This window comes from Toxorhynchites rutilus, chromosome 3, assembly GCF_029784135.1.
Source record: "Toxorhynchites rutilus septentrionalis strain SRP chromosome 3, ASM2978413v1, whole genome shotgun sequence".
NCBI classification, from domain to species: domain Eukaryota; kingdom Metazoa; phylum Arthropoda; class Insecta; order Diptera; family Culicidae; genus Toxorhynchites; species Toxorhynchites rutilus.
The window spans coordinates 328,676,242-328,704,069 of NC_073746.1; the positions used below are offsets into that span (position 1 = coordinate 328,676,242).

General features: G+C 39.2%; 3 protein-coding genes across 5 annotated transcripts in view; 1 reads left to right on the forward strand and 2 right to left on the reverse strand.

Annotated features, from left to right (window-relative positions):
- Nucleotides 1-27,828, forward strand: part of LOC129779379 (1-phosphatidylinositol 4,5-bisphosphate phosphodiesterase) — a 128,110-nt gene that overhangs the window by 21,821 nt on the left and 78,461 nt on the right. The window contains exon 1 of one of the 3 annotated variants that reach the window (XM_055786811.1): nucleotides 20,670-21,060. The exons of 1 other annotated variant lie outside the window; for it this stretch is intronic. The gene's annotated coding sequence lies outside the window, so the exon portion shown is untranslated. Of the gene's footprint in view, nucleotides 1-20,669; nucleotides 21,061-27,828 lie in introns of those variants that run through there. One more of the 3 variants, XM_055786810.1, reaches the window with a different exon arrangement.
- On the reverse strand, nucleotides 16,143-17,121 carry LOC129774566 (protein fem-1 homolog B-like). The gene is made up of 2 exons (XM_055778326.1): nucleotides 16,918-17,121; nucleotides 16,143-16,868 (listed from the first exon to the last, which is right to left on the reverse strand). Exons 1-2 carry the CDS (start codon nucleotides 17,119-17,121, stop codon nucleotides 16,143-16,145), a joined length of 930 nt encoding a protein of 309 aa, XP_055634301.1.
- On the reverse strand, nucleotides 17,687-18,094 carry LOC129774567 (uncharacterized). The gene has a single exon (XM_055778327.1). It carries the CDS (start codon nucleotides 18,092-18,094, stop codon nucleotides 17,687-17,689), a length of 408 nt encoding a protein of 135 aa, XP_055634302.1.

Below are 27,828 nucleotides of genomic sequence, written 5' to 3' on the forward strand. Positions count from 1 at the left end.
AGATTAACGCAAGTGGTGAAGAAAAGTAGGTAACTTACGACAATGTCAAGCGATTTCCGGATTTTTCCAGATTGAATGTTTTTTCGTGGCCGAGTTTTTACGTATGATTTTGGTTGTATCGGAAATGATTATTTTGTGTATTATTTTTTGTTTGTCCGAATTTCATTTACTTTTCCTGGATTTTCTGTGTTTTCTTTTTTTTAATTCCATATTTCTTTTGTTTCTGTATTTTTGACATCCGGATATTTTTGTGTCTGATTTATTTCTGTGTTTTAGGATTTTTTTTTGAGTTTCCGAATTGATTTTTTTGTCCTCTCTGCGTTAGATGTTTTTTGTTTAGCCATATTAACAGAGTGGCCAGCGAACCGGGAAAACCTGGAAAACCGGGAAAAACCGGGAATTTGAAAATGACCCGGGAAAACCGGGAATTTCATAAGCAAACCGGGAATTTTATAATGTTGGAATCAAACACTCGCGTCTATATTTAAAACCAGTATTGTACTGTGTTTTTCGTTTGCTCTGTACATGGAATCAGTTGTATTAGTTCAAGGCGTTATACGCTTTCTCTCATCTCACAAATACTTGAAGCGACGGAGCAGATAATGGTGTCAACTCATTGAAATGAATGGATGTTTTGTTTTTCTCTCATTTGACCTTTCCATTCATTCGCATCGCGCTACGCAGCTGATTCATTGTGAGCGCCAATCTAACGTCAAAACATTCATACCAACTCACTTCACAAGGTTGGCATTTGATGTAATCTTGTCTGTGTGCGTTTTATAGTGATGTACTGGATTGGCGTAATATACTGATGCATTGACTAGCATCGATTTGCGGCCATTTTGATTTTCCATTCATTTCAAGAGGTTCGTTCAGTGATTCAGTTGTGTTAAGTTTGCTCGAGATAATTTTTGGAAATTTTTGAGAAAATGTCAACCAAATTTTCTACACGCTATAACGAACAGTTTCCGTGGTCCGCAGCGGATCCGAAAGACCCGAAATGTGCTCGTTGCACATGGTGCAATAAATCTTTAAAAATTGATTCCATGGGCCGTGGGGCATTGCTCAGCCATGAGAAGTCGAAAACCCACCAGCAGCAGATTGTGATTCACAGAACTAATTTGCCTATTAATTTTTCTGGCAAAAAAGGTATAATTAATGTATAATCAATAAATATGTATGTTTAATAATTAATTGAAATTTATTTCTAGATAACAAACGGAAGGAATCTATTGAAAAAGACGGACGTGCCATACTTCATCCTGAGCCTAGCATTTCCTCCAGTGCGCCGGCTCCGATTGCTGAGCAGTCATCCCGGACTACTGAAGCCGTTATGTCTAAATTCTTAGTCTCGGAACAAGTAACGTCAGCTGAGATACTGTGGACTATGGCATGCGTTTACAAGCACATTTCATTACGCGGTGCCGGAGAGTGCGCTGCGCTATTCAAATTAATGTTTCCGGACAGCGCTATTGCGGAAAAGGTAACCCTCGGAAGAACCAAGGTAGACTATCTAGTGAACTATGGATTGGCACCATATTTCACCAAGAAGTTGCTGAAAACTCTACTAGATGTCGAAGAAATAGTACTCGGGTTTGATGAAACGTTGAATAAAGTCTCACAGAAGCAGCAGATGGACATTTGTGTTCGGTTTTGGAACAAGGAATCCAATCAGGTGGACACGCGATACGTTGGTTCAGCTTTCTTGTCTTCTACAAGAGCGGTGGATCTCCTCAGTGCACTGAAAAGTTGATTCAAAACTGAGCCATCCATACTGCTGAAAACAACCCAAATGTCCATGGACGGCCCACATGTTAATTGGAAGTTGTTCCATGATCTTTCAGCTGATATTCAGCAGCAAAATTCTAAGCAAATTTTGAATCTTGGAAGTTGTGGCTTGCACGTAGTGCACAACTCGTTCAAGGCCGGAATGAAAGATACTAAGTGGAACATTCAGGGCTTTCTGATATCACTCTACTGTGTTCTGAAGGACATTCCGTTGCGGCGAGCAGATTTTGCAGCGGTAGCAAAGACAAGCATCCTACCCCTAAAATTCTGCGGTGTGCGGTGGGTGGAAAATCGGAGTGTGGCTGAACGTGCCTTGAAAATGCTGCCCGGCTTACGTAGATACATTAAAGCTGTGAAAACTTAGCAGGAAAAACGTATGAAAGAATCGGATCCGAACTACAAACGAAGCTTTCCAGCTGTTTACGAATCTAAGCATTTTTCTGTATTGACAAATGCATTAAACGATCGTTTGTTTGAAACTAAGCTGAGCTTTTTCATTCAAGCAGCATCAGCTATTGAACCCTTCTTAACCGTTTTCCAATCGGACAAACCAATGGCACCGCTTTTGTTCGAAGAACTCATTAGTTTGATTAAACCTGTCATGCAAAAATGTCTAAAAGCCGAATGCCTCAACGTAAAAACTAAGTCGCTGATTAAAGTTCCACTGACTGAAGACAACTTGTTACCTGCGGCAAAAATGGATCTAGGATTTGCTGCCAAGGCTGCTATTAAGAACGAGTTTGCGAAAGGAAAAATTTCTGACACGGATCTTCTGTTTTTGCGCATGGAATGTCGTTCTTACTACGTTGGATTTCTCAAGAAGATGTTCAATCGTTCACCATTATCGTACCCACTGACCAGATATGTTTCGTGCCTCAGTCCCAGTGTTGTATTGAGTTCAATGGATGTTTCCAAAAAGCGACTAGAATATTGCCTTGATGCCTTCGTCCAGAAAAACCATTTGACTGGATTTACTGCTGAGAAGATAAAAAATGAGTTTGATGTCCTCTCCGAAACAAAATCTTTTAAGCCGTTGCTATCTGCATGGCGGGTAGATGACCGACTAGATAACTTTTGGTGGCATGTGATTTCAAGCTGCGGCAAAGATTTACCAAATCTGGAAACTTTCATCAAAAAAGTTTTAATTTTGCGGCACTCGAAAGAGGCTTCTCTATTAATAAAGAATGCCTAGTGGAAAACTTATTAGATGAAAGCTTAGTAGCACAGAGGACCGTGTATGATGTAGTCAGCGTGGCTGGCGGTGTAACCAAAGTATGCATCGACAAAAGCCTTACTTTGAGTGCCCGTAACGCCTATGCACGATACAAAGACGCGTTGGAAGCGAAGCGTCGGGAAGTAGCAGACGAAGACACGAAAAAGGCGAAGAAGCGAGAAATGGATGACCGAGTTAAAGAGCTAACTGCGAAAAAAGCAAGGTTGCTGGCCGATACTGAAAAGGAGGCAGCGATTATTGACGAACAGATTAAAGATTTGGCAGGATAAGTTAATAAGGTAAAGTTTTATATATCGCAGTTCATTTACATTTTTTTTTACTATTTTGCATTTTATTTTTGTAATACCCTGCATTTTGTTTCAGGTCCGGTTCTCATTTAATGATTCTACATTTGTGCAGAGGAAAAATCATGGAAAGTTTTCATACCATTGGCATACAGACAAAACCACAACAAAAATGTATTTTTTTTTGTAAATAAACAATGTTGAACTTATTTATCACTACGTTTTAAAACCGGGAATATCATCTATTTTTAACCGGGAAAACCGGGAAAAAACCGGGAATTTGATTTAAGAAATTCGCTGGCCACCCTGTATTAATTGTGTACTTAGATTCTTTTTTATGTTGTCGATTCTTGTTTTGTGTTTCCGAATATTTTTTTTTCTATGTACGATTTTGTCTGGCTGGATTCATTGTGCTCGGATATTTTTTTCGCTTTTTTATGTTTCCGAATGTTCAAGGAGTTTGTATTTTCGGTTATGATTTTTTTGTTAGTTCGTATTTATTCTGGCTCGGATTCTTTTTTGTGTTTCCGAATGTTTTTTTGTGGTTTGATTTGTTGGTCCGGATTTTTTTTTTATCCAGATTTAATGCATTCTCGATTTTATCCGGATTTTTAGTTGATTTTCGGGATTTATTGTGTGCCCGCATTTATTTTTGTTTTCGATTATTTGGTCTTCGATTTTTTTATGTCTACAGTTTTTTTGTTCTTTTATTGGTTATGGGATTTTTTTGCAATTCTATTTAAATTCTGTTTAAATGCCTGTGGAATATCGATGATTCGATCAATTAATGAATTCTAAGCAAACACCAAGAAGCACCTGTTCTTTTCCCATTAATAAAAGAAAAATAAACTCCATTCAAATTAGATAACGTTCTATGTATGTAATCAATAACAGGACATGCGATATATTTATTACGACTCACTACAGGCAATGTTTCAGACAATATCGCCGAGGCAAGAAAGCTATTGAAACTTAAGTTTAAAAATGCACTGTGAGATAATGGATTACTATCCTGTTCAGTCAAATCGAAAAACAAAAGGAAAAAGGTAAACGATCGATTAGTATTTCTGTAGGGGCGGTTTGGGACATCGATACAAGAAAACCAGAGAATGCCGAGTTTTTCCTGTTAATGATGGAATCTATTGATATTTTTCATCAGTTTACTATAGAAAATAGAAAGCATTAATAATTAATGGTTCCGGATTCTTTCTATCACTACAGTTCTTACAACCCGTTTGAAGTTCAGTACAGTTCATATGACAAATGGGTTTTCTAGGGCGAGTATTGAATATGTAAAATTGTCCTCAAAGTCCTACGTCAAGTGTCCGTCCGTGCCTCTAGGGACAGACCCTTCTACTTTTTTGCATCGAATACCAGGGACGAAAAATGGATTCACTATGATAATTTAAAACGAAAAAGATCGTATGTAAAACCCAGCCAACCAGAAACATGCTCTGTATTTGGTGGGATCATAAGAGTGTGATCCACTCGGAGCTGCTAAAACCTGGTCAAACGATCAATGGATTCTACAGGCAACTTATGATACGTTTAAACGAGCTATGTGCCGAAAACCCGTGCAGATTATGCGACCAGGCACAAGTCGATGGTATTCCATCATTACAACGCTCGGCCACATGTTGCTGTTCGTGTTAAAAATTATTTGAAAAATAGCGGATGGGATATTATGGTTCACCCGCCTTATAGCTAGACCTTACCCCTTCAGAAAAGGGTTTCCAAAATTGATTGGATTAATTCTTGGCTTGAGAAGATGAACGCATCTTTCGCAACGGAATCTGTAAATTGTCAGAAAGATGGGTGCTAATGATGGCCAACACTTAGAATAATGTATTAATTAATTTTTTTATTCAAATAAATGTGTTTTTAATGCAAAAAAAACAGGATTAATTAAGTTGCACACCCAATAAATCGTTTATAAACTATGGTATTCTAATGTATAGCATATCAAACAAATCTTAGAGAATCTTCGTTTCGATTGGTTTTCGTATAATCAAAATATGTTCGCAGCAAAAATAGTTATTATGTTTACTTTATTTCATAAAAACGTTACCTGTATTCTGAGTCCATCCATTCTCAGCCAATAGTGAAACAACATGTTAATTCTGTCACTTAGTCGACGGTAACAGCGTTTACAGTTGACACGTGTTAGGGTGAGTTATTAGGAGATTTCATTATTCGTCATGATGAAACACTATCTCACACCGTATCAACCGTAGGAATTTGAGTTACCTACAAAGATACTAATCACAAAAAACATACAGATCACATTCGGGTAGGCCAGAAACACATCACATCACCAGAAAAGACTTGAAAACGATGAAAAGATAGTTAGAAGATGTGTCTGAATTCCAAAAAATAAAGGGTGTGTCACATCAAATTGCATCACGGAAAAAACGTTGTAGAAATTAAATTTTCAGGAATTATATCTTCAGCTTTCGCTTATAATCAGATAAGAGTGTATAGATCACGTTGGCCATGCTTCACTGTCAATTTTTCGTAAATTTGGAAAAATGTCGTCGAACGAAAAAGAGCGTCGTGAATTAATCCTGTACACTCATTTCGAGAATCCGGAGTTGTCACTTCGGGACATCGGTAAGATGCTGGGAATCGTCCAATCCACGGTCAGCAGAGTACTAAAACGATACTTCGAGAACCTAACCATCGACCGGAAGGTGAAGAACGGCAAAAATGGATGCTCCGTCAGTGAAAAAGATCACAAGCGCGTAGTTAAGCAGTTTAGACGTGATCCGAGAAGTTCGGTCCGGGATGTCGCCAATAAGCTGAATTTGTCAAGTTCATTCGTCCAGCGGATCAAGCAGCGGGAGGGCCTGCGTACATACAAGGTTCAGAAGGCTCCTAACCGCGACGAAAGGCAAAACATGGTGGGGAAGACGCGAGCCCGGAAGCTGTACACCGAAATGCTGACGAAGCCGCATTGCCTGGTAATGGACGACGAAACCTACGTCAAAGCGGACTTTCGTCAGCTGCCGGGCCTGTTGTTCTTCTCCGCAGAGGACAAATTCAGCGTTCCGGAGGAGATTCGCAAGCAGAAACTATCCAAGTTTGCCAAAAAGTACATTGTGTGGCAAGCGATCTGCTATTGCGGAAAGCGGAGCGCCCCCTTCGTGATGACCGGCACGGTAAACGGGCAGGTTTACCTTAAGGAGTGCCTACAGAAGCGCTTACTACCACTATTGAAGCAGCACGAGGGCCCGACCATCTTCTGGCCGGATCTCGCTTCGTGCCACTATTCAAAGGACGTGTTGGAGTGGTACGAAGCCAACGGGGTCACCTTCGTGCCAAAGGAAATGAACCCGCCCAACGCGCCGGAGCTTCGCCCAATAGAGAAATATTGGGCGATTATGAAGCAGGCCCTCCGGAAGAACCCAAAAGTTGTCAAATAGGAGGCGAACTTCAAGAGAAAATGGATTTCTGTTCAAAAAAAACTACAACCTGACGTTGTACAGAACCTTATGGACGGGGTAAAGAGGAAGGTGCGAGCATATGGGCTTGGGCTCGAAGTATGAATAAAAAGAAAATGCCAAAAGTTGTTTAATAGTCTTTATTTTACTGTCTAAAAATTTCAAAAGGATCGGTCTACTGGGCGAATTTCTACAGCGTTTTTTCCGTGATGCAATTTGATGTGACACACCCTTTATTCGCATTTAAATTAACTTCAAGCAGTTTCATGGCTTCATCGTCGGACATTGTGTTCATCCTTTGGTGGTCTTCGTAACCAAATTGGATGCGCGTTCGCTTACTGAGCGATCGATCGTGAGTTCAAAAGGAAAATGGCTCCTGTTTGTGTAATTTACAATTTAAAGAAACGATAAAACATGTAACATGTACACGATTAAATCCGGCTCTATTATAGCTAAAATGCTATAATAGTCTAAATAACTAAACAAATGGGATAAAAAAAAATATTTTCATCCAATCACCACATGTAAGGATTTCTTTGGGGCGCCATCTATTAATAAGTTCATTATTATATGGGTAGATGATACAACTTACTGTAGAATATCAGGCGGACCAAGATCTGAAAACAGACCAACCCAACCCTTTCTATTAATTTAATTTTGAAAACTTAATATTTAATTTTTTTAAATTTTATTTTTATTTTTAGTAACGAAAATCTTTTTTTATTTATTATTTATTACTTATTATAGAAAAAAAAGAAATTGTTTTTGTCCGCCTGTTTGCATGGAAATATTTTTCCTTTTTTTATTTTCCTCAGTTAAAACGAATAGGAATTTCCGACAGAAAGATTGGTGACAATCAATTTTTTATGAGAGTGTGTTTAAATTTTCGTATGTGAAGTAGGATATTTCCCCTTGGAATGTTAATGCCATTTTGTATTGGAGCGAAACATTCATAGTGAATATCTTAAAAACCAATTGTTCACAGTATCAGCTCAAACTTAAATATTTTTTTTATTATCAGTCCAATTTCTCAATACAAATTGTATAATATTAATTCATTTTACTCTCAAAGTATTTCATTTTTTCCAATTCTTCAATTTTTGAAATACTTTGTGATCAAAATAAAAATTAATATTACAGAATTTATCTCAAGGGGGGACCCCGGTCTGAAAAATCTAAAAAAAATTTTTTTTTTTGCATTTTTGAGAAGCTTATGCCCTCAGAAATGTTGTCTTAAAAGGATTTTTCGATCTTTGATTTCGTTAGAAAGTTACAGCCAAAAGTATTCAGTCACCTCAAGGGATATAGTACAGGTCGGACTCGATTGTCTGGAGACTCGATTATCCGGAGTATTTTGTTTTTGATTTTCGGAAATTTTGAAAAATTTGTATAATAATTCTATATTGAATAGCTTATATGGGTATCAAAAGAAAGGGTTTGACTAGTAGAATGCAGTTATTTATGAAAAATGCAAATCCAAGATGGCGTCCACTACAAAATGGCGGATTACATATTTTCTCAGAATCCCATCAATATGGGTATCAAACGAAAGGGCTTGACTAGTAGAATAACTGTGTTCTGCAAATCCAAAATGGCGGATTTCATATTTGCTCAAAACTCCATCAATATGGGTATCAAATGAAAGGGCTTGACCAGTAGAACACACTCATTTATGAAAAATGCAAATTCAAGATGGCGGCCACTACAAAATAGCGGATTTCATATTTTCTCAGAACCCCATCAATATGGGTATCAAATGAAAGGGCTTGACAAGTAAAACACTGCAAATCCAAAATGGCCGCCACCGCAAGATGGCGCCATATATATCTTTTTCACAATCCCATCAATATGACAATTTCAACGTTAAGGTGTACTTTAAGTGGCTATTATATGTACAGTGGGGTAAAAATCGTGATTTTTGAAGATTTTGCTTGAATTTTTACCAGGAATTGTTTATATCGATATTGCAGCCAAATTAAGAAAGATAGAAGTTGTGCGTCAAAGAACAAATTGTGGAGCGGTTGAAGAACTTCATTTTAATTGATAGAAACAATCTAGTTTAATTTAAATTTTTAGGATAAAATTAATAATAACACATTAAAGTTACAAACATTTAAGTATTTCATTTCCAAAATGTTATGAAAATTCACTAATTTAATTGTTCCACTACTATATCCTGTACTAAATTTTCTCATCTTTCAAATGAAAGCATCAAAATCGTCTTCCGTAGCGTACTTTTTAATGTAGAGCCAGTTTGAGGCAACAGAGTCCGGAACAAAAACAAAGCTCTGTAACTTCTTCATTGTTGAAATTCGAACATATGCGTAGGAGGATTTTTCTCATCAAATATGATCGTCTATCACCTCCTGAGAGAATCTGGATAAATTAATTTTTTCCATGTGAGAAAGATGTTTTCTGATCTTAACACTAGAACTACCGACGTTTAATATATACCTAGTTTAGTTCTACCACATCCGTCAAATTGACGGATTTCTTATTAGCGCGTTTGTTGTATTTTTTTACTTAGTTTATGTTAATGAAAGAATGTGATTTGACAAAAACAACATTTAATATAGTACTTCTGGTTATGTTCTCATCACAAGTCTCTTTGTATAAAATCCACAAATTGATTGCTGCCAAGTCCTAAATATAGTAGAACACTTGCAATGGCCATCTACTAGACCCTGCTTTTACGTAATATTTGTTTGCCATCTGGTCAACTACATCTACTCCAAACTTGGTTTTATTGTAAAACGATACAATTTTAGGTATTTCTATTTCTACAATCTAAATTTCGTAACTACTCCAAACTCTAATCATATCGGACAACTATTGTGCGTAAACTGCACGAAATTGCATGTCTAATTGAATGCAAATATTTATTGATACATAGATTGTTATACACTTTGAAATTGTTAATTCCTGATAATGATTGTCTAATAAGTTGTTATATTTAGCCTCAAGGGGGAAAATGGGGACGCATTGTAAGCCATCACTACAAATTTACTCCGCGTCTTCATTGTCAAAAACAAAGGGCCGTCGACACAGGTGGAAGAGTTAACTCCAGGTCTGTTGGCTACCAATTCTATGAGCCACAATTTTCAATTTAATGTTTATGTTGAAATGCATAAATCTTTTCTCTTGTAGAAATCATTCAATTTCAAAAGTCAAATGCGTGCTCAAATCGGAGCCATACGAATCTGTCCAATTTGGCGTGGAAATGCTTACTAAACTATCGGCCGACAAAAAGTCTACAGTCTGCGGGGGCTTTTTCGTATGAGAATTGCAGAAAAATCAAACAGAAATAAAATTATTGTTCTGTGATTTAATATTAATGGTTTTATCTCATCGCTCTAATTACTTAATTTTGATTTTTTCCGAAGTAGTTATTCATCAGGCTGAATCTGCGATGTGTTCGTTGCTCTTTTTGAACAACCGCTTCTGCGTAGCAACATCAAATTTTGCACAATATAACTGATGTCTACGTTTTGTCACTCACAGAATTTGAACAGCGGTTATCCTGCTCCTGGTACTACAACGGGTGGTCCGAACAAATAGTCACTCTGGAAGAACCCATCAGCGAATAACAAAGCGCCTCCTTAAGCCAGCTTCCGTCTGTGGCTTATCTGTGCACATTTGCATACAGCTGCTGATATATCAGATGAGCCAAAACGATAACCATAGCGACTGACGCTTTGGATATATATATTTCTGTACCAGCAAACCAAACCGCTGCAGGGCTAGTCAGTCTATTCACGCTTCTGTAGAAAAGCGAACGAAAAGAGCACATACATATTTCATGCGCTCTTCCCGCTTTCGTTTGTCAAAAGAAGAGCCTGTTTTGAATGAAATCCGGAAGTTGAAATGAAGCAGCGACGAACTGCCTCCAGGCGATGCTCCAGATTCCAAGTGGGGTTTCACATGCGGAGAAAACAGATTAATTTTAAATGTAACTCACAGCGAAATGATAAATACTCAAAGAAGTTGTTGAATGGTATTAAATAGCTGTGTAGCTCGGAAGAGGGATACTTTCCCAATTTATGAAGTCGATTGGAAATAATTTCAGTAACCGAATCAACCGCATCCGAGGGAAAACTAGAACTGAATGTCGAATAAATCGTCCGATATATGAACGATGAGCATGAACCATTCATTTCATGTTACGGCGAGTTCCCTCGAGAAATCATGAATTATTTCTGATTAGGTGTTGCATAATCTTGCCAACAACAACAACAAAAACTTTTGTTACATCAGGCGCATTTTGAGAAAAGAAAAAAATCAATGCTCGTAACAACTCATCCCTATTGCCATTAGCAACGTTCACCAATTAGAAAACATCAAACATTGGGAATCAAAACATGTGAGCCATGTCTCCGGTGGAAAGTGGTGGCGTTCATTCGCTCCTGGTTTGCCAGGTGGTGACCTGGAAGTTGAACCACACGGGTCTTCACACAACGAACAACGGGATTGTATCCAAGAAGGAAACCTTTCAAGAAAACATGAATTACAAAGGTATACACATGTATGTAACAAACACATCGCCACACCTGTGACGATGGCTTTGTAACAAACTCTGTGCATACTCTAGAGAAAAAATAACACACAGAGGAAACGGTCGACTCTCGAATCGGAACGACGGGTGAGCAATTCCAAATGAAATCGACAAATGACAAAACATGAGTTTTTTGATTCGAATGAAAGTTTGTATTCCGATTGGATTGGAGGAAATATGAGTTTTCCACAGCATTTAGGAATTTTTTGATTCAAGTGTAACTTTTGAAAAGGGCATATCGATTTTAGTTAATTTTGATAATATATATCTCAAAAACTATGAGTCCTATCGAAAAAGTGTCTTAGAAAGAGAAAATAATTTGCAATATCTAAAATACACATACAGTCAACTCTCCCTAACTCGATATCCAAAGGGACCATCGAGTTAGGGAGGTATCGAGATACAGAACATTTTTTCCTAATTTTTTTTATGTCTTAAATTGTCATATATTAGGGTAAGTGTCCCAATTATGGTATGAATTTGAATTTTTGATTCATTCCCTTAAAGTGAAAAACACCTTTCTCATATAAAAAATTTTTTTCCAGAATCTTTCAGGAGGTGATAGACGGTTATATTTCACGAAAAAAATCCTTCTACGCATTTGTTAGAATTTCAACGATGACAGACTTATAGAACTTTTTCTTTGTTTCGGATTCTGTTGGCTCAAACTGACTCTACATTGAAAAGTATGCTACGTAATCCGATTTTGTTGCTTTCATTTGAAAGATGAGAAAATTTAGTACAGGATATAGTAGTGGAACATCTAAATTAGTGGATTAAAATAACATTTTTGAAGTGGAAAATTTAAAACTTTTTTTTTTTATTTGTAATTATTAATTTTATCCTAATAATTCATACTAAACTTGATTGTTTCTATCAATTAAATTAAAGCTCTCTAACATCTCTACAATTTGTTCTTTGACGCCCAACTTCTATCTCTCTTAATTTCGCTGCAATATCGATATAAACAATTCCTGATGAAGATTCAATCAAAATCTTCAAAAATCGCGATTTTTAATCCACTGTACTTATAAAAGCCACTTAAATTTCACCTTAATGCTGAAAGGTTAATTTTTTTTCTTGAAATTATTCATATTTGAATTATAAAAAAAACTTTTTTTTCAAACTGTATACAATCGAGTCCTAAATTTTACATAATCGAATCATATATAATCGAGTCCGACTTGCACGAGGCACTAGGTTAACAAAGAAAATGTTGATTAAGTATGTTACTCAAACTGAATTGTAACGATCACGCAGGAACTGTTCAATCACAAAGAAATGTTCGAATAGTTTCACAGGAACATTTTCAGTTGATTTCAATATTCCGGACATATTCTTCAGGTTTGATTTAACGTTCGAATTAACATCTCAATAGAACTACTATCTTCAGCGTTTTTCTCAGGGTTTTCAACACTTTCTAGTATATCGGTATCTGGCATCAGATCACAGCAAATCACGTTTTGGTCCTTTTTGCACTAATTATTAAAAGACATTGAGCAATCGAACGGTATTGTACCGTCGACATCGCTCACGACACATTAATTATGCCAGCGGAATATCACTCCCGTCCATGTTGGTTGTGCTTTGAAGTTAGGATTTCCCAGTTTCTGGACAAATTCTTAAGCCATATCCCGAAGAATAGAATAGGGGTAAATTATTTTGTCTAGCTTGACAAGACAAAAATTCATTGACCGCTCCAGCTTCTCGATTCTGACCAACCTTATATGCTTTTGGTCTAGATACAATTTTCCATTCCGATTCCATTTTTACTTTAGTTTGAGTAGTGTTGATACCGCACTTTGTGCAATACTGAAATTATTTGCAGCTTCAGACCCCTTCCGTCCATATTTTTCGACCTGCTCGATAATGCTCAAACCTTGCGCAATGGTTAGCGTTTTGATTGTTCGCTTGAAAGGTTTCTCGTGGTTTTCCATAATTGAAAAGAAATTGTTTGATGACACGAACACTCCGTCTTCACTTTCAAGGGCAATTGAAATCTGAGGTAATAACGCACAAAAACATGTACGCGAAAATCAATCGAGTTAGGGAGGTGAAAATCCATGGAAAAATGAATCAAAACACATCGAGTAAGAGAGGCATCGAGTTAGGGAGGTATCGTGTTATGGAGAGAAGAATGCTTGTAAAATCGAAAGTGCCATGAAATCCATCGAGTTAGGGAAAATATCGAGATACAGAACATCGAGTTAGGGAGAGTTGACTGTATTTCAATTTATTTCAATATTTTTTCATATAAAATAGAAGTCATGTAGAACATCGATCCTCTGTAGGGGAGGGTGGCGGGACCATCATCATCATCAATAATGATGTATTTGGAAAAGTTGTTGAAAATTATAAGCACATTCATAAAATTCATGAACACGACAAACATATTGAAAGAGCCTATCTAAAAAAGACAATAAATTAGAAATATTTTTTTAAAAATCTCGAAAATTGCTGCATTTAGTAGAGATTGATAAAGAGCTTTTTTTTCTGTATTATAGTGATTTTCAACTCATTTGGCTGGTTCGTCACTTGTACTTCCATTTTTGGAAGAATATCGGGAGTGAGAATTGAACTCGTGACCTTCAGCGTGAGAGGCATGGATGTTACCACTACGCCAGATCGCCTCCTCGATGATAAAGAGCTTTTTTGTTTGAAATCACATCAGGATTCTTAATTGTTATTGTTAACATCCAAAAACTCGAAGTTTCGGACATTCATAAAAAAAATGATGTTTCACAAAGTTCGTCAAAAAAAGTTCTACCATCTTGGGCTCATTTTTTAAATTTTCCACCATATACAAAATTTTTTTTTTCTTGGTTTCTAATTGAAGCACACGCTCGTAAGTTGGCAGCGCATGTGGAGCGAAGATGAGTTCGGTCGTTGGTTACACACGATTATCCCTAAGGTCTCGACGAGTGCATGGTTCAAGGGATTGAATGTAGGTCGTGATTTCATTCGCGTGATATCTCGGCTTATGTCCTAAACGCGCATCTTTATCGCATTGGGCTCGCAGCAAGCAATCTATGTGATTGTGGCGATGGCTACCACGACATCGAGCATGTTGTCTGGTCGTGTATCCGGTTCCATGCTGCCCGCTCTCAGCTCTCCAGAGCATTGAGGGCACAAGGCAGACAACCGGATATCCCCGTCCGGGATATCTTAGGTAGCCGTGATGATCTTCTGCTCCATCTATACCTGTTCCTCAGAAACGCCGATGTCAACGTTTAATGATGTTTCCTTCGTGTTGTCCCTGTTTCATATCCCTCCTATCCAATCTATAAACTTTTACTTAGTCGCGGCAATACATACACACACTCTTTACAGATACACGGGCCGAAGGTTGTGCAGTCCACTGATGATTCAACAAGAGCCAAAGGTTGTATCGCTCATGACAACTCTACACGAGCTGATGATTGTGCCGGCTAGTGATCATTCTATCCTGGATTCCTCGAGTCGAGAAAGACGCACCACGCTAGATATGGGGTGCAGACTAGGGGGCGTTGCTGAATAACGGTCAGCTGCATCCCAATAGGAAGTATCTCATGTCGGGCACACGTACAGAGCACTGAAGACTGCAACATCCCAATTATGAGAACACCTGTAATACTAACCTCGAGCCAACCGCGAGTAATCGGTTACATATTACTAACATAGTTGTAAGCAAACATTGTCAAAATATTGAACTCCCGGCCCCGTTAGGCTGACGCCATATGAGCCTTAATAAAAATATAAATTTTGAATTAAAAAAAAACTCTTTCTAAGACACTACTACATACGACTCATAGTTTTTGAGATATAAAGTATCAAAGATTTCTCTTACTAAAATCGATACGCCCTTTTCAAAAGTTACACTTGAGTCAAAAAAATTCCAAAATGCTGTGCAAAACTCAAATTTCCTCCAACCCAAACGGAATACAAACTTTCGTTCGAATCAAAAATACAAGTTTTTAAAATCGGCATTTTTAGTTCGATTTCATTTGGAATTGCACGGGTACGAAAGTACACAAAAGTTTGTCCACACGCTTCAGCCAGTTACACACAGTCAAAGCAAAGCAGGAGGAACACCGAAGGGCGTGCGAAGTACTGAAAATAGCGCTACCGAAGCGAAGCCTTTCTAAGCAGGCTTAAGAATTGGGGAATGGTTTTAGGAAAAGATTTGTCGTATAGTCTAAATTGTAGATGTATGCCGTTTGATTGTTGTTTCGTAGGTTATAAAAAGTTTTTCAACAATATTTACTCCCTCATCAATATGTCTGAAAAATATATGAGGAAATAGCATTTTATTAATAATCGAGGAATGTAAAAATCTATCTTGACATTGTCGCGAGTGACCCACTTCTCAGCACCATTCGTTTCAGAAATCTCCATATTTTCGAAATAAATTTTTAATTTCTGTACCACAAACAACAAATGCTTCAAATCCAAAGAGAAACAAACAGATCCTGAATCAAAAGAGTAATCAATATATGAACTTGATTGCACAACGATGTTTAAAGAATATCACATCTTGCATTCGAAGAGATGAATTATTACGAAATGGGCTTCGAATAACAATGAAATAACAGAACTCTTCGCATAACATTGGTTATTGAATGTACAACATTAACACATCAAAAAATTCACCTTCTTTTTGATAAGTGTGTGATAAGTTTTTAAAGAGGAACCAATCTTTCAAACTCAGTCCGGAAAAAGTGAAATATTTTAGAGCCCTGGTCCTGGATCAACATATGAACAAATAATAAGGAGAACAATTTCAAACAGTAGTATATCAGATGATATTTTTTTTATTAAAGCGATGAAACATATGGATATCAGACCTAATTACATTTATTACAAAACTAGAACATTTCATGCGCCCGAATAAATTCCTCCAGCCTACGAGGCACTTCATTCCGATATGGAATACTGGACGCAACAATTACATTAGCACTAAGACATTTCAGCGAAATGTGCTGACCTAGATGAGTATTATTCATCGGATTTCTTCTGAGCATGGACGAAGGCCGATCACCCAACATATTCGGCAAATCCAAATGGGCACCGTGTTCGATCAAAGTGTGAATCACATCTGTCTCATAATTGTGTGGAAAGACGGCGAGAAGCAATGGCGTGGATCTGGTATTGTCCCTCGCATTGACGTGTGCACCACATTCCAACAGTAACCTCGTGACAGGTAGATTGGGGAAATATCTTTTTGCTTCTTCTTCATCCGTGAAAAAATTACTTTTCATCAAACCTATGTTCGAAACAGCCATATGCAGTAGCGTTTCGTTGGTTTGTACACTTTGTGCATTGTTCAGAACAAGCTCACAAACGGAGCTTTCGATCAATTTGAGGTCATCCTTGGTTTTAGCTACGTAGAACAAAATGTGCATCAGATGCAATAGACATCGGAGCACACAATCGTAGTTTAGTTGCTGGGTCCGATCGACCGGTTGGATACTGAGTAGCTGTTGAATCCCCGCGATGTTGGATGTCAAAAGCTGGAATATGGCGTAGACATCCTTGAATTGCGGCATCATTGGGTCATTATCGTCCAACAAATTCATCATCAATTGCTCTTGCTGTATCGCAAGTATCTCTATGCAGTATGGTATGCTTTTGAATTCTCACTTGCAGTGCCAGTATCCATGGATCCAAACAATCCTGGAAACGTCTGGTTTCTTTGTAGAAATCGCCGCGTTCCATTAATCTATGTAAAGTAACCTTGTGATCGATTCCCAATACCCTCTCTTGGATCAGTAAACCCTGCCTTCGTAATGCATCCACATCCCAGGCGGATGCGTTCAGTTCGTCAATGGTGCTAAACTCGATCATGTTTCCGTAAGCGGGCCGCGGTGGTACCTGTGGTCTCTCTTGGATGTTATTGCTTTTATCCGTCCTTGCATCATGAGCCAATCACCAGTGGAGGAGTACATCTTGTGTATCGTAATAGAAATGAATAAGGGTTGATCCCATCAGCTCGATAGCTTCGATCCATCTTTCTCGAGGGTAATTTATTCTGCTCAAAAGATAATCCACTAATTCCAGTGACCCTGTTGTACACGATAGCTGAAGAGGGTCATCCCCGAAACGGCTCCTGACGAACGGATCGGCTCCATGATTCAGTAGCAGTTGAATTGTTTCGTAACTTAGACTCTCAACCGCGTAATGTAGAGCGGTTTTGTCGAACACGTCACGCGCGTTCACGTCAGCCCCTTTTCTAATGAGATAACTGCATATAGGCGCCGATTCTATCGAATCGATGAGGTATGTTGCCCCATCGAAGCTTGGCTTCCGAAAGTCTCCTCCGTTCTCTACCAAACATTGAACAATTTCGAGGTCTTTGTTAATGCAGGCAACCTCAAGAGCCGTTGATCCGATCCCGGAGACGGCGTTCACATCACATCCTAGTCTGACAAGACACTTCACGAGCTGAAGATGGCCTCCTCCACAGGCAGCACACAGTGGCAGCACAGCACAGGCAGCACACCGTATAATCCTCGAACTCCTCATCCTTGCGATGAGCATAGTCAAATAGTATACCCCGTTGTTCGATGTTGGCGCCACACTTTGTTATCAGATACTCGGCGATTTCAAAGTTTCCTCTGCAACAAGCAGTGAACAGAGATGAACAGCCGTTATTTTCCGTTTCCACAAGATGCTTGCGGATATTTCGAGGTAAACGATTGAGCCGAGTTTGAAGGTCTTTGGACAGGGGTCCATTATATGAACTAACTTCCTGGAAGAGGTCATAACGGACCTGGTCCAATTCATCAATGTTCAGTTGATTATGATTGTTGGGATTCATTTTTAAATTTATTGATGATTAATACCCGGAGAACTTAAAAAACGGTATCGGATCGTGTGTTCTACTTCACATTTAACACACTATCCGGTCGTTAAAGAGTCCAGCATGCCAACGAAGATCCGGTCGGTGTTCGATGGATCTGCCAAGATGATTAGGAATTATTCCCCCAACAACGCAATATTGACTGATCAGGTTATCTGGAATTAGTTACTCAAACTGGTCTGACGTTTCCGTGAGCACGGTCAGAAGATTGTAAATTTGATCCCCCTTCACGCTGGCTTACGTATGACGCTCGCACAAAACTGCTAGGAATATTGGCCTCTGAATGGTATGTATCTGGAAAGTTTTATTTACCGTGATTGGTCACGCTGTTTCCGAAGCAACCCTGTCCCTGTAACCGGACTGCTACCTCGTCCTCAAACCCTTCCCGTTACACTCAAACAACAGCTTCCATTTCAATGGCCGCTGTCAAATCCACAAAGTTTCATTGGTTCAATGTTGCTTTCGAGTAATATTGGCTTCACTCTATTGAATCTCAGACTCACACCAGCTAGCGAGCAGACAACAGTCTTTCCAAACGGTTTACAGTTCAGTTCCGGGCGAGAAGTGAAACATTGCGTCGCATGCCCCACTTTTGTGTGATTCTGTTGAATTTTGTGTGAAGCTTTCCTTTCCTTTTCTAACCAGGAAGTAATTAATATCATTAACCTGAAAGAAGGACCTGAAAAGAAGCAGAGTAATCAAATCCAACATCGTCAGCAGGAGCGGTTGCATAGCATCAACATCAACAGAAACAACATCAGCAACAACATCGTCAGTAGCGGCAGCAAACGAGTTTCAATTTTCCTGTCACAATTTGAACGAAAATACATCACGTGTTTTTTAACTCCGCTCCTGATGCAACGTGGTTATCTACCGTTCACGTAGAAGTGGTTAATTTATCAGTTCTCTTCAGAACTGTTTTTTGTAAAAAGAACAATGGGTGGGTTTTACCTAATATAAGGTTGGCGTAGGACTAGTGTTGGCTTAGTGATCATTTAACCCTCCTGTACTCGCGTGCAAAAGCATAACACGTATACTCGTCACAGACCGTGTCACAGACCGAAAATTGAACTTCTCTGTTGCCATTGTATATTTTTCAGGCTTTATTGGCATTTATTTGAAGAAGAGGGTATTATTAAATGAAAAAAACTCCAAAAAATATGTTTTCTTCGTCTTTATTATATTTTAATAGTCATATAATTCAACCTCCTCAAAACATAGTAATTTTTGATACTCCAACACAAATAACGAAATGTATAACGACCTTCTAGATAATCACCAGATGACAAAGGTTCTGGAATATAATGTTTGCATATTTCTAATATTCTTTGTCTCTGTATTCTTGGTAAACTAAGAGTTAATGCCTTTTTTAAGATGGGGCATAAAAAGATGATATAAAAGGATTTCTAGGAACTTCCTTATCTTTTTCTTGTTTTCTTGTCGATATTGTTCATTATAAAAAAAATATTCCCGAAACTGTAACTGTTAAAAATTACCATAAGCCACCGATTAGTTTATAGTTTACTGTTTACCATTCTTCCACAAGTGAAATTATTTCACAAGTGTGTATATGTATGACCTTAAATTTAGCGAATAACTATACGAAAGTCAAACATTTATATTTCGTTTTTGAACGTATGAATCTAACGACGAATAGTTAATATATGGATCCGTTCAATCCAGTTACAAAAGGGACTGAAATCAAATAAGAATAGTCCGGTAATGATCTTATGCATTATATTCAATAAAAATTCCACGCCACTTACATTTTATTCAACAATATTCTAGAATATGAAAAAAGGCACTTGTCCAAAAAAGTTGCTCCTATACTCGCGTCGGTGTGTCAGTTACACCCTCTCAGCACACACACACCCCCACCCCAAGTGATCGATGATGCTTCTTCAGTACATCAGAATCACCAAAATGGAATCGCAAAACCCCAAATTGCACGTTTTTAGCTGTTACAGTATCCTGATCATAAACACTATTCACATTTTAGCTTGCTCTGGCTTGCGTTTTCGCCATTATCGAAGTACAACGGTACATTATGGGGTTTTTTTTGTTGGTGTCCATCTTTACAAAAACACAAAATACAATGTCAAGCAATCTCAAAATTTATTGTGTTTCTTTTTATTTTCCCTTTTTTAGTTTTATCTTATATATAATGTATTTTGTCGAGTGTCAAAACTGATACAATGGTGTATTGCACACCAAATTATACATTTATTTCACTAAGACACTTCTAGGGAAAAATTAAATAATTATGAACTACAAATGATTGGTTATCTGTGTGGCATGTACCTGCTCGATTGATTCGTCACAACGTCAATTCAAACAATTCAAACAGGCAAATCGAGCCGGTGACGAAAAAATGATATACAAACTAAACATGCTAAGCAACGACGAATTCTGGTATGTTGACGATGTTGTTTTTTTTCATGTTCGTCCTTCCCACAGGCGACAACACAGTTCACTGAATGGTATAAAAAGAAAGAAGCCTCTCAAAAAAAAAAAGGGAAAACACATGGGTCCGCGGACAAAAGCAACCGATATTCGTCCGTACCATCGCAGACGGCTTCCTGCCTTTGACGCAGTAAAGTCCATTCAGTGGTTCCGGTGGTCTTCACGGGGAGATCAGGTCGTTTGCGTTCATTACTGTTATTGAATCGGTAGCTAAACCAATCCGGTGGTGGCCCTTTGGCTTACACTGTACCGCATACTTGTATCTCGGGGCTTTTTGGTGGTCCGGTCTGCTGCGTGGTTCCGAGTGCTAGGGCGAAGGGAAAAAAGTACAAGTGTTTGACCAGTAACTGAATTGTGTGGGTGGATTTGCTAGCGGTACTCGTAGCGGAGGAGTGGCCGAGGCGCGGAGGGTCATAAATTCCCAACAGGACTGTGAGCTGTTTTATTAGCCCGAACGGAAGGTACTTACGATTGTGTTCAATATTACGCCATTTGAAATTGATGAATAATATATGAACCAACGTTTTGTGTGTTGTGTGTGCGTCTTGATGGTAGTCGTTTTAAAGTTGAATATGTGAAATTAAAATTAGAGCAAAGCAAACAAATCACCAAACGAGAAGAGTATTTTCCGCTCCAGTGTATAACAGCGATAAGAAGTGGTGTTGAATAATAAATTCTCTTCGCCCTACTGACACCGACCTTTTCCCGTGTGATATCATCTGAGCCCATGTGAGGAAATTCATGCCGTCGAACTCTATACGCTTCAACTGCTGACCCAAATTGGTTGGAATATCTGTGCTTGAACGGCACAACTCTCTAGCCAAATAAGCGACACGAATCGATCATTTACGTTTATGACATCCTGCTGGAGACGACCATCGAAAAGTTGTCCAGTGGAAAGACAGCAGCAAGCGCCATTAATGACGTCTGGGATTTTCGCAATAACGTCTAAAAGCTTACACAACCTTCCCAGTTCCCAGAGCTCCATTGATGCGAGAACGGAGGCGACAGAAGCTCTCGGGGGAAATCTGATAGTTTCATAATATTGTAATACGGAACGCAACGAGGGTGTCTGTCGACCCTAGTGGAGTCAATGTTCAGGAATCGAAATGTTATTACAATTGCATGATTATAAGTGATCAATTGCTTGTATTGAACGCCTAAATTGTATTGTCTGAGACCACCATTGAAAGACACAATGCCTTTACATAATTTCCCAATTCTTCAATTCATCTAATCCACGGTTCTGAATAGAACCATCGCCGCCTCTGTCATAAAGTACAGTACCAAAAACTCCTCCCTCCAACCCTCAATGTCGCTTAGTGCCTCAGTGAAGGAAGCTGGCAACGAAAGTAATGTGATGGAAGTACATTTCACCAGCGGGATGTTTTCGCGGAGATGTTTATTTTGCTTTATGCGTTTCACTGCCGTGGAACGATTCGCGCCTGTTTATGTTTTCTATGCCCGATTGTGTGCTTTTGTATGTCAAAATTATACATACGATTGTTTCGCGGCGCTGTGATCTATACAAACAAGCATTAGGGATGATGATTTAAGAGAGGGGCGGTGACAGGTAACTCGCTGGCTTTTGATTGATGCGCTATTCGGCTGTGATTATTTTGATAATTTGTGCCTGGAGATTTTCACCAAATTGCCAAATCATATGCAATATGCACATAAATATGAGACAACAATATTTTAAACTGGTAGGCCATGCATATTTATAATATGACCTGTTCAGAAACGAGTTGTCTGGAAAGTAGATTGATTTTTCTCTTATAAAGGGTGTGTCACATCAAATTGCATCACGGAAAAAACGCTGTAGAAATTTAATTTTTAGGAATTATATCTTCAGCTTTCGCTTATAATCAGATAAGAGTGTATAGATCACGTTGGCCATGCTTCACTGTCAATTTTTCGTAAATTTGGAAAAATGTCGTCGAACGAAAAAGAGCGTCGTGAATTAATCCTGTGCACTCATTTCGAGAATCCGGAGTTGTCACATCGGGACATCGGTAAGATGCTGGGAATCGTCCAATCCACGGTCAGCAGAGTACTAAAACGATACTTCGAGAACCTAACCATCGACCGGAAGGTGAAGAACGGCAAAAATGGATGCTCCGTCAGTGAAAAAGATCACAAGTGCGTAGTTAAGCAGTTTAGACGTGATCCGAGAAGTTCGGTCCGGGATGTCGCCAATAAGCTGAAATTGTCAAGTTCACTCGTCCAGCGGACTAAGCAGCGGGAAGGCCTGCGTACATGCAAGGTTCAGAAGGCTCCTAACCGCGACGAAAGGCAAAACATGGTGGGGAAGACGCGAGCCCGGAAGCTGTACACCGAAATGCTGACGAAGCCGCATTGCCTGGTAATGGACGACGAAACCTACGTCAAAGCGGACTCTCGTCAGCTGCCGGGCCTGTTGTTCTTCTCCGCAGAGGACAAATTCAGCGTTCCGGAGGAGATTCGCAAGCAGAAACTATCCAAGTTTGCCAAAAAGTACATGGTGTGGCAAGCGATCTGCTCTTGCGGAAAGCGGAGCGCCCCCTTCGTGATGACCGGCACGGTAAACGGGCAGGTTTACCTTAAGGAGTGCCTACAGAAGCGCTTACTACCACTATTGAAGCAGCACGAGGGCCCGACCATCTTCTGGACGGATCTCGCTTCGTGCCACTATTCAAAGGACGTGTTGGAGTGATACGAAGCCAACGGGGTCACCTTCGTGCCAAAAGAAATGAACCCGCCCAACGCGCCGGAGCTTCGCCCAATAAAGAAATATTGGGCGATTATGAAGCAGGCCCTCCGGAAGAACCCAAAAGTTGTCAAATCGGAAGCGGACTTCAAGAGAAAATGGATTTCTGTTCAAAAAAAACTACAACCTGACGTTGTACAGAACCTTATGGACGGGGTAAAGAGGAAGGTGCGAGCATACGGGCTTGGGCTCGAAGTATGAATAAAAAGAAAATGCCAAAAGTTGTTTAATAGTTTTTATTTTACTGTCTAAAATTTTCAAAAGGATCGGTCTACTGGGCGAATTTCTACAGGGTTTTTTCCGTGATGCAATTTGATGTCACACACCCTTTAAAACTGTTAAACTAGTCCGTTGGCCTCTAGCCTTGAGATAGTCCTATGATTGAACATACAATCGTCCGCGTGACCATTTGGCAGCGGAGACTGTCCAATTTTCAGTGAATTTCTGACAAATAACGATTTGCGAGGATAAAAGTATTCCGCTGATGGATTACGACTCTTGCGATAAAGTCAGAAAGCTAAATGCTAATGCTAAACTTTCGCGAAGTATTCGTATTCGAGATATTCCAAATTTAGTTTTATCAAGTTTAAATAAGTTGTAAGTTGTGTAGTTGTATGTTTTTCGCTCTTTGTCGACAAACAATTCATATTATTCTCTCAATTCATCATATTTATCTTTAAAATGTTTAAAGCTATCCGTTATTTTATCATAAACCAGCTGACCCGGCAAACTTCGTCCCGCCCACTTTTTCGTACTAAGCGCTGTTCATGGGTCCAATCGCAGAATTATTCATTGATTGATCTTCTAATCTACCCTTTAAAATTACCTTTTACTTTAAAATTCCTAGTACTACTACCAAAACTCGTCATTATGATATCAGATTATTTTCAGACACAATTCTCGTTCAAGATTTTTCAACCACTTGCAAATAACATGTTTCTCCGTTACATGGAATAAATGTTTGACACAGAAAATATTATAGAATAAAGACAGCCCTAAATCGGACAATCCCTTTCTCGAGTTTTGCCCTTATCAACACATTCGGTGATCCATTTTTATTTATATAGATAGAAGAAGATATAGGAGTGCGTTTTATCACATTAAAATCCATTTCCAGTTTCGAACGAAGATCAATCTCGTTAGCGCAAACGTCAAATGAACTAAAAACGCTTGTCAATATGTAATTGTAGAACATATGCGAATTGATTTTTTCCTATTTTCATTCAGAGTTTTCCGAAAATTTACAATTGTCATGTTTGGTTGACATATGTGTATTATTTCTATGGGACCCCCACTCCATTCCAGAGGAGGGAGGGGAGTCATACCATCATAGAAAAATTTCTCGTACATAAAAACCCTCAAAAATAAAAAAATCACTGCATTATCAGTTCTCGAGTTATGCAGAAGTTTGTGTTTCATTTGTATGGCAGTCCCCTTGCCCTTAGAGAGGAGGTAGGTGTGTCAAATCAACATAGAAACATTTATTGCACTCTAAAACCTCAATATACCCAATTTGGTTTCATTTGCTTGATTAATTCTCATGTAATGAAGACATTTGTGTTTCATTTGTATGGCAGCCCCCCTAAGAGAGTGGGGTGGAGAGTCTAACCACCATAGAAATATTTATTGCACCCTAAAATCTCAATATGCATAATTTGGTTTCATGTGCTCGATTAATTCCCGAGTAATGTAGACATTTGTGTTTAATTTGTAACGCAGAGCCCCCCTCCCCCCATAAAGAGGGGGGAGCGGTCTCAAACTATCACTCAAACTATAGAGATTTCATGACATTTCATTTCATATTGTTGGGCTATCCAACTCTTGACGAGGAAAGTTCAGTCTCGGTATTGTGCGTTGCCACTTTTGCTATTGTGCTACTGGTACGAGTGAATAGTGTACGAGTGAAGGTCATTGCTGTCCGCTTTCGACCTGACCTTTTGTGAAGTGGAACGAAGGAACAAAGGAAGCAGCGCTCTTGCAGCGAGCCGGATTGCGGCTGTTGAACTGAGTTGGCATAACGGGATCGCCATCGCGTGACTGCCGCAAACGGGATTCATAATCACGTGGCTGCGTAAGCTATTCTTGCGCTATTGTGTTGTCTCCGTAGCGCGTAGCCTCTGTCTCTCCCTGATTAGGGCAGTAGAGCGCATTATTGGAACAACTTATATATTAAGGTACACATATTTATTATTAATATTATTATTCAATTCATTTGTTCATTGTTTAATATTATTATCATAATTTTTTTTTTGACATTTTAACAATAATGTCAATCAATAATAAATTAGAAATAAGACAGAATTTTTTGTAAAATGGGGAATAGTGGAGGATCTCCAGAGATGGAGATCTCCGATAATGAATCTCATACAAGATCTGGGAAAAAACATAAACGAGTCCCTCATAAGGAAGATAATTCTTCTGGGGACGAATCCGCTCATCCTACCAAGCCCCTCTCTAAGAAAATTGCAAGCCTCCCTTCTCAACCCACTGTTACTTCCACTCCCCCTCTCCCATCATCGCTTCCCCCTTCTGATGCTTCCGATAAACCCAATCCTCGTCCTCATCCTCATCCTCGTCATCGTCCTCGTCCTCGTCTTCCCCCTCTGTTGTCTCCGCTCCACGTGTCAGAGTTTATCCAGAAGATGCACCTGGAACTGGCCCGTGGGTTGTTTTCCTCCGGCCAAAACCGAAAGGAAAAAACCTTAACGTGATTCAGATCATGAAAGATCTGGCCAGATAAACTTCTGTATCTGAAATTCGCAGGGTTAGACCGAACAAATTGCGAGTTGTCGTGAATGACCGGAAACACGCAAACGAGATTGTTGCTGATCAACATTTCACTCTCGAATATCGAACATTTATACCCTCCCATAACGTAGAAATTGAGGGGGTGGTAACTGAAACGGGTCTGACGAGCGAACAAATAAAAACAGAAGGAAAAGGCAAGTTCAAGAAGCTCCCCTCAATGGAAGTGAAAATCTTGGACTGTCGCCAACTCGGGAAACTTTCCCATGATGGGGACCAAACTAAATTTACGCCGTCCGACTCGTTTCGAGTCACCTTTGCTGGTGCCGCCCTCCCTGACTACATTATGGTGGACAAATTGAGACTACCTGTGCGACTCTTCGTGCCAAAGCCCATGACTTGCAACAAATGCAAGTCAGTTGGTCACACCTCGGATTATTGTGCCAACAAGAAGCGCTGTGCCACTTGCGGAGAGCAACATGAGGGGAAATCCTGCAGTACTACTGAGCATAAATGTCCATATTGCGGGGGATCCCCAAACGAGCTCTCAGTTTGTGATACTTACAAGAGTCGCTGGAAGAAACAGAAGCGCTCTTTAAAGGAACGCTCGAAGCGCACATTTGCGGAATTTTTAAAGGGCGCTTCGCCACTGATCCAACAACAAGAACAACCAATCTCAACACACAATACCTTTTCCACGTTACCAGTTGATGAAATGGAAGCGGACACAGCTAGCGGGGGCACACCGTTTATTTTAGGGAATCCCCGGCGCAAAAATGTGACCACTTCCAAAGAACAAGTCCCCACGGTTATATCCTCTGTTAGCTTGCCTAAAAAATCGAGTGCAGCGGACAAGCAAAATCAGGTTCCTCCTGGCTTCCGTGGGAATATTTCATCTTCGAACGACCCAGCAATCGAGGGGACATCAAAAACTCCAAATTTCCCTATTTTTCCGTCCAGTTCAACTTCCCAATCGGGGTTTATAAAGTTGTCTGACCTTTTGGATCAAATCTTCAAGTGTTTTAATGTTTCCAACTCCATCAGAACCATTGTCATCTCAATGCTTCCAGTATTAAAGACAATTTTGCAACAATTGATGCAAACATGGCCCCTCCTTGCAATGATTATCTCTCTTGATGTCTAATTCAAATAGAGAGGTCGGAGATATCACTGTTTTACAGTGGAATTGCCGTAGTCTTATCCCTAAATTGGATACATTCAAATTTTTAATTCATAACTTCAATTGTGATGTTTTTGCTCTGTCCGAAACTTGGCTTTCTTCGCGAGATGATATCTCTTTCCACGATTTTAATATTATACGCTTGGACCGCGATGACAGATACGGAGGGGTACTATTGGGGATTAATAAGAGCCACTCATTTTTTCGAATTGACCTTCCACCTATTGGAGGGATCGAAGCTGTTGCTTGTCATGCAAACATCAGCGGCAAAGACCTCTGTATTGTCAGTTTGTATTGGCCTCCGAGAGCTGCGGTTAGCCGCAAACAACTTGATGTCATGTGCTCTCTCCTTCCTGAGCCGCGATTGATCTTGGGAGACTTCAACTCTCACGGAACTGCCTGGGGGGGACAATCTATGGTGGGATAGCCAGTGTTCCAAGTTTTATCAGAATAAATCGAATGCATTTAAAGCTTTTAGGAAACGTGGAACCATTGAAAATTTTCAGTCGTATTTGAACCTTGAAAATCAATTTAAAAACTTGATCAAAGGAGAAA

Bases quoted from the DNA above. Each gene is read 5' to 3' on its own strand.
- LOC129774566 (XM_055778326.1), bottom strand. From the start codon at position 17,121: ATGATCGAGTTTAGCACCATTGACGAACTGAACGCATCCGCCTGGGAT. The intron at 16,869-16,917 runs GTGAGAATTCAA...CTTGCGATACAG, and splicing joins CATGGATACTGGCACTGCAA to CAAGAGCAATTGATGATGAA.
- LOC129774567 (XM_055778327.1), bottom strand. From the start codon at position 18,094: ATGAATCCCAACAATCATAATCAACTGAACATTGATGAATTGGACCAG.